The sequence below is a fragment of the Clarias gariepinus genome, chromosome 16 (assembly GCF_024256425.1).
Source record: "Clarias gariepinus isolate MV-2021 ecotype Netherlands chromosome 16, CGAR_prim_01v2, whole genome shotgun sequence".
NCBI classification, from domain to species: Eukaryota; Metazoa; Chordata; class Actinopteri; order Siluriformes; family Clariidae; genus Clarias; species Clarias gariepinus.
Genome location: NC_071115.1, coordinates 26,467,100 through 26,474,359, shown reverse-complemented (window position 1 = coordinate 26,474,359; position 7,260 = coordinate 26,467,100). Strand labels below are relative to the sequence as shown.

Below are 7,260 nucleotides of genomic sequence, written 5' to 3'. Positions count from 1 at the left end.
ATGGCACAAAGCTGTATGCAGTCACAGCAGTTTGCCAAAGAAGAGAGAAAGGCTAAATGTAGAAACTGAATGATATGAATGCGTTTGCACAGACTGTCCAGCTGTGGCACAAAACATTATTATTATTATTATTATTATTAGCTGTAATAAGTATTGCTCTCAAAAAACACTGCTCATCTGGAGTTAAAACATAATGTAACAAAGTAGGAGCATTTGGATCATCACTATATAATTCGATATTGGATCAATAGATCTAATGCTCTACACTGATGATGAAAATGTGAGCTCAGTTCATGACAACAACACATGTTTTTGTATTGACATCTAAGTAGAAGTATCAGTGTGTGTAGCGTGCGCAGTAATACACAGCTGTGTCTTCTGTCTGCAGATTCTGTCCTCTCAGAGTCACCGTGCTGCTGGAGTCGTCTTTAGAAATACTGAACTTGCTTTTTAGAGACTCTTTATGATAAGCATTTCCACCTCCCCAAATGTTGTTTATCCATTCCAGAGTTTTTCCTGCAGGTTGTCGAATCCAAGCTGTGGCGTAGCTGCTATCAGTAACAGAGTATCCGGATACTTTACAGCTGAGGGTTAAAGATTCTCCTGGCTTTAACATCACTGAGGAGACCTGAGTGAGTTCTACTGCACATTCCACATCTGAAAACAAGTCACAATTTCAGTTAAACATGTATGTACAGTACAGTAGGTTATGAGTACAATAATTCACCAACATCACTCTGAGTTTATTACTGAAGTGAAACTCACAGGATGAAGCTGCCAGCAGCAGCAAAAATGACAGGAACATTGTTTAACTAAAAGCAGTGCTGAATTCTCCAGAGCCCACACGCTGATATGTCTCTATATGTAGCTGTAATGGGGACTATTTGCATACTGAATGCTGATTAATCCAAAACAGCATTTAATGTTTTTCCGGTTTTAATAATTACAATCCTAATGCTTTTAATGCTTTTAACTAATTATTAATTAAATGTCTAAACTGAACAAGATTTAATACTGTAAATTATCACTCACTTGTTAAATACAAATAAAAGCTGCAAAATAATCTCTAGTAGATTTTATCATACTGTATATTATATTATCACAGGAGAAGATGGAGATTTGCATAAATATTACAGAAAAGCTGTGTTCTGTGAATCTGTCATGTGACAGTTCTCTACTTGCCATCGGTTTAATGTTTTTATTTATTTATTATGTCATTATTACTAATATTATGTTTATCATTAAATAATTAAATATATTTTTATATGTACAGAAATACATAAATAAAGGTAATCATTACTTGTTATGATGGTTGAGTCTATTTTAAGCACTTGCTTATTTATACAGTTATCTGATTATTTATTCTTGCAGCATTAACACAATGCAATAAAATCATACTGTACATATACATTTAGGCATTGGACAGACGTCCTTATCCAGAGTGACGTACATTTTATTTCATTACAAATCTGAGCAATTGAGGATTTAGTTCCTTGCTCAAGGTCCCAAAAGTGGTAACTTGGTTGGAACCTAGAACCTTCCAAACTACAGTATAGTCCAATGATTTGACTACTGAGTTACGCCTGACATAGATGAAGAGCTTCAGATTATGTTCACATTAATCTTCAGAATGGTAGAAAAAGAATATCACTCATTCTTCACTCATTTTGTTTGTGCAGTTGTCTAGAGGACACATCTGATCCTTATTCATAATATTTAACATAATAATATTATTATGATACTGTAGTAGTTTTTTTTCTCATTGACAAAAAAAATTACTTTAAAAACAATTCTTACGACTTTGGGCATATTCTCTTCCAAGTTATTTGCCTCCTACTATTTTTGTTGTTGTTGTTGTTATTAGCTGTCACTGTGAGAGAACAGACTATGTGTTAAACACAGCACACTGTTGGACACATGCTGTTTTGTTACTGAATTCCCTGATTAAACATCTTTTCTTGCTGTTCATTACATATGCTGTAAAATTAGGAACCACATAAAGTAGCTCGAAATATAATTTCAATGCAATTCCTTAATCAATATTACAGTTTGCTTATTCTCAGTGACACAAGCCATAAATATTCATTCCAGTGGATGACAGTTAAAGTTTGTTTTAGATGTTCATACATTGTATTGAGAGGATGTTTCTTTCACATGTTATTAAGTTTTTGTAAGGGGAATCCACTGTTCTGTGTCACTGTGTGTCTTGCGCAGTAATACACAGCTGTGTCTTCAGTTTGCAGATTCTGTCCTCGAAGTGTTATTGTGTTAGTAGAAGTGTCTGTTGACATGCTGAACTTATTTTTCAGTTTGTCGCTGTAAGCTGCACTCCCACCAATTATATGTCCAATCCACTCCAGAGCTTTTCCTGCAGGTTGTCGGATCCAACCTGTATAATAGCTCGTAACTGAATATGAAACCTTGCAGGTGATGGAGAGACTCTGGCCTGGCTGGACTGTCATGGCAGCAGGCTGAGTCAGTTCCTCACTGTAGACACCTGTGGAGGAAAACATACTGTGATATCTCAGGCAATATATGCAGCACATTTAATATTATTGTAGTAAAATAATGAATTTGATAAATGACTCACTGGAAGCAGCTGCCAGCAGGAGCAGTAGAGATGTAGAGAACATGGTGTGTGTTGTTTGTACTGAATCCTCTCTGTTCTGTAGAGTTTAACAGAGACCATCACATCACATAAATAGAGTGATATCCAATAAGCCCTAAGGCTTGTATTTGCATGTCTGATGACAGTGGGAGGATTCACAAGCACAATGAAACTATGAAATCGTGAATGATTGTGATTGGAGATCAATTAAAGACATAATGAATTTGCATCATAAAGTGTCTATGGCAGGAGATCACAGGTTTGTTTAATATTAAAAGTATAAGTATTTTCACATGAACAATATGTCAAAAACTTATATCATTGGGATTAATAACAGTATGAATCACCACTGAAAGTCCTTGGATGTGCTGAAGAAGACTTTACATGGTGGTTTGACTCTTGCATAATGGATATTAGATCTCAGGCAAAAAAAGAAAATGCATGACCCAATGATTGTTCAAGCAATGACTGTTTGCTGTAAACAAAGCTAAAGGCAACTTAACATAAGAAAGACATAATAAAGCTTGCAACTTGTGCAAAAAAAAAAAAAAAAAAAAATTTACTAATATATTGTTCTTTTTTTTTTTTTTTGAGACAACACCAGTAATTAGTCTTTAAAGAATAAATATTGTGTCTTCCCAGTTAACAGTTAATTTGATTGTGTAACTTTCAAAATACATACTGTATATGAGGGGAAAAACAGGTTTTAAACATGTGAAACAGGTGGTATATTAGCTTGACATGCAAATGCATGGAATCACAACAGCAAAAAATATATATTTTTTTTTATTAAGCATGAGTTGAGTAAACTTTTACAGATTGTTTTATTTATTTTTTGATAAATAAATAATAATCCAGGTTTCTATGCTGAAACTGTCAGAGCTACAATTTACACACCATTCTAAGGGAATTGATATTTCCATCTCCAGGAAGAGTTTCTTTATTTTCTTTCTTTCTTTCTTTCTTTTCAATTTATTAGTTGAGCTCTGCTGCCTCCTACTGGGTTTTAAGGTTATTAGACTGTAATCAGTAAAATCAGACTGTGGGGTGCATCCTGTATTTATCCTGTATAATGATTCATTGATTAAACATTTATTTCCATTGTTCATAAAATATTCTCTACACCTTATACAGTAAATAAAGGACGATTTGGAAAGACTGGGATTTAAACTAACTTTCAAATGAACCTTAAAATAATGTTATTTATACACAATTGTTTGATTAAAAATAAAGTTTGTGTTTTTTCAGTAAGTTAATAAAATTTTCTTTAAGACAAGATCCGAATTTCATGTTTATGTCAAGATTCAGTTTACTAAATATGCAATTAGTCTATAAAAAATGAGTAGTTATTTCAGTTTTCAGTAACTACATTAAACGTGTGGACAATTTGAACTTTGATGGCCATGTAAATTTCCTTATCTTTTTATGGGATACAAAGCTGTAAACATGCTCATGACTGAATATGAAACCTTGCAAGTATGGAGAGAGTCTGGCCTGGCCGACTTTCTATAGTACAGAGATAAATTACTTAGATTAAATAAAATATGTTCTGCCTTGTACTTTGGTTTATCCCACAGTCTAAAGTCATGTGCTGCTGACTGTCTGGAAAATAACCACAGTGTATGAAACATTTAAGGGGAGCCTTGCACAAGCACAATATTTTGGGTGCGTGCATGCGCCTTGCACTGGGTTGCCACCACATCCAGGGTGTCCCCTGCCCAGGATAGGCTCCCCTCCCCCCACAACGTACACAGAGTTATGGGAAATATATGATAAAAATAGATATGTTTCTTAAAAAAAAAAAGTAATAGATTGGCAAAATATTTTTTTATGATTTTTTTTTTATAATATGAGCATTAATTCATTATAATCTTAAAAAAAAAAATTTGCTCTTATTTTATTTTGGTGTAGTCGTTAGCACTGTTGCCTTGCACCTCCAGGGTCAGGGTTCAATTCCCTGCCAGACTCGACTCAGATTAGGCTAATTGGCATTTCCAAACTGCTTGGAGTGTGTGTGTGTGTGTGTGTGTGTGTGTGTGTGTGTGTGTGTGTGTGTGTGTGTGTGTGTGTGTGTGTGTGTGCGTGTGCCATGCAATGGATTGACACCCAGTCCAGGGTGTACCCCGCCTCGTGGCCAGGCCTCCCACAACCCTAAATACAAGATAAAGTGGTATAGGCGGTGAGTGAGTGTATTTTATATAATGAATTATTAACTCCTGTGCAGTTGTGCTGTATTTCCATCATGGTCTTTTAATGGACGTAAAGTTAAGTCAAATTGATTCTTATTATCTATAGTTTGTGTTATTTTATTATATGATAGACTACAGTAGTAAGTTGAAATGCCCTTGAGTTGAAGCTCTTGTTTTTTATTCAGATTTGAATAAGTAAATGCTGTGTCTTGCATGTACACTAGGGATATTTTTAGACACTAGAGGTGTTTTTGTACAGGGATGTTGTTGTTCTGTCTCACTGTGGTCTACGAGCGCAGTAATACACAGCTGTGTCTTCAGTCCGCATGTTCTGTCCTGTTAATGTTACTGTGTTGCTGGACGTGTCTCTGGAAACCTGAAACCTGCTTTTCAGTTTCTCACTGTAGAAAGTCCTACCATCACCACCATATATATAACCGATCCACTCCAGAGTTTTTCCTGCAGGTTGTCGTATCCAGTGTGTATCGTAGTTATCAGTTACTGAATATCCAGACACTTTACAGGTCAGAGTCAGTGACTGACCAGGGGTTACTACTGAGGATGCAGGCTGGGTCAGCTCAACACAGTGAACACCTGTTAATGAAAATATTGTAATGATGTAACAGAAAAAAAATGACAAAAACTGTATTTTATATATAATCAAATGTAAAACACTTACAGTGTACGGCTGCCAGCAGCAGCAGCAGTAGGGATGTAGAGATCATGGTGTGTGTTAAAGCAAAATAAGTAAATGCTGTTGCTCTTCAGTGCTTAAATATATAACAGGGAAGGACATTTGCATAGAGACACTCCTTATCTGAGTGGAAATTTGATGGGTTGTGGATTTCTGTTTGAGTTTACACTTAAATAAATAAGAAGATTAAGAACATTTGTTAATAGTTGAGCTCATAGACAAACAGGTGTTGTAATGTTATATTAGGTAAACACATGCAGATACACATCAAGAGCTTAAGGTTACTGTATGGTCACATCAAACTTCAGAATGGTGAAAAAAGTGTATGATCTCTACACCTTTAACCTGAACATGATGGGAAATTTAGAAAACTGGAAAAAAAAAATAATGAAATCTGTTAAAATTTTTATGCCTTAATACTTTCCTTCACACTTAATTGGGTTATTAATGATCAAGGAATGTATTTTATATAATTTATAAGTTATGTGTTTTCATTTCAGAAATTGTTTCTGTTAAAACTAATTTCATGAGGTTTATTTTAATATAAGTGAGCTGCTGCCCTCTATTGGTGCAAAATATATTTACATTTTGTTTCTCTTCCTGCAGATGTGTTTTATACTGAGCTGAGTGTGTGGATTTCAACTACTGATACCAACATCCACTTTACCCAGCTCAGATTTAACCACCTGTTGTTGTAGTCTGTACTTTAACCACTATAGATGTTTCCAATCCACTCCAGAGCTTTTCCTGCAAGTTGTCGGATCCAACCTGTATGAGCCTGTAACTAGATGATGAGACTCTGGCCTGGCTGGACTGTCATGGCTGAGTCAGTTCCTCACCATGAACATCTGTGAAGTAAAACACACTGTGATATCTCACACAATACGTGTATTGGTATTGTAGTAAATTAATAAATGTGATAAAACAAGCACATGAAGCAGCTGCCACCAGGAGCAATAGAAATGTAGAGAACATGCTGTGTGTTGTTTATACTGGGGTCTCATCTGTTCTTCAAATTTTAACAAAGACAATAAGATAAATAGAGTGATTTTCAGCTCTAAATATTGTGTTTGCATGCCTGTGACATACAAGATATCTGATCAATAACAAATCAATGTAACACAGATGTGAAACAATGAATGAATAAAAAACAAGATTTATAATTTTTTTTGAAGAGCTGTCATGAAACCATGGTGTAGTATATTCTGGGAGCTGCATGGCACATAATGTAGCACCGTCCGGCTATTTTTCTTATCTCATGTATCTTAATCTAGGTAAAGAGTGTGCATTATCTGCCTGAGACACGGCCAGGCACAAATCTGGAAATACAGGCAGTGCAGGATGTAATTCAGGCAGTTCAGTGCTCATTTATATATACTGTATATACTGTATAAATAAGGATTATAGTGGTTATAATAATGCAGTCATGAAGTAATGGAAAATGTTAAGAGGGCAGCTGCAGCTTGTCATGTCAGTGTGGTCGTCAAGCACAGTAATACACAGCTGTGTGTGACATGTCAGTCTGCATGTTCTGTCCCAGTAGGGTCACGCTGTTACTGGAATCTCAAGAGACAGCAAACTTGTCCTAAAATTTATTATTTTTATGAAAATCTCCATCATAATAAATGACGGCGTGTTGATCCATTCTAAAGGTTTTTCTGCAGGTTGTCAAATCCAAGCTGTTCCATAGATGTTCAGTGAGAGAAGCTCCGGACACTATACATATGATGGTTAAAGTCTCTCCTGGCTTTATAACCACTGAGTCTGGC

At 35.4% G+C, this 7,260-nt stretch overlaps 1 gene segment (V, D, J or C); it reads right to left on the bottom strand.

Moving 5' to 3' along the window:
• Positions 1–337: 337 nt before the first annotated feature.
• Positions 338–860, bottom strand: LOC128544256 (Ig heavy chain V region 914-like). The segment is given in 2 exon segments: positions 338–657; positions 766–860. Coding segments are annotated over 2 exon segments (360 nt in total).
• Positions 861–7,260: the final 6,400 nt, after the last annotated feature.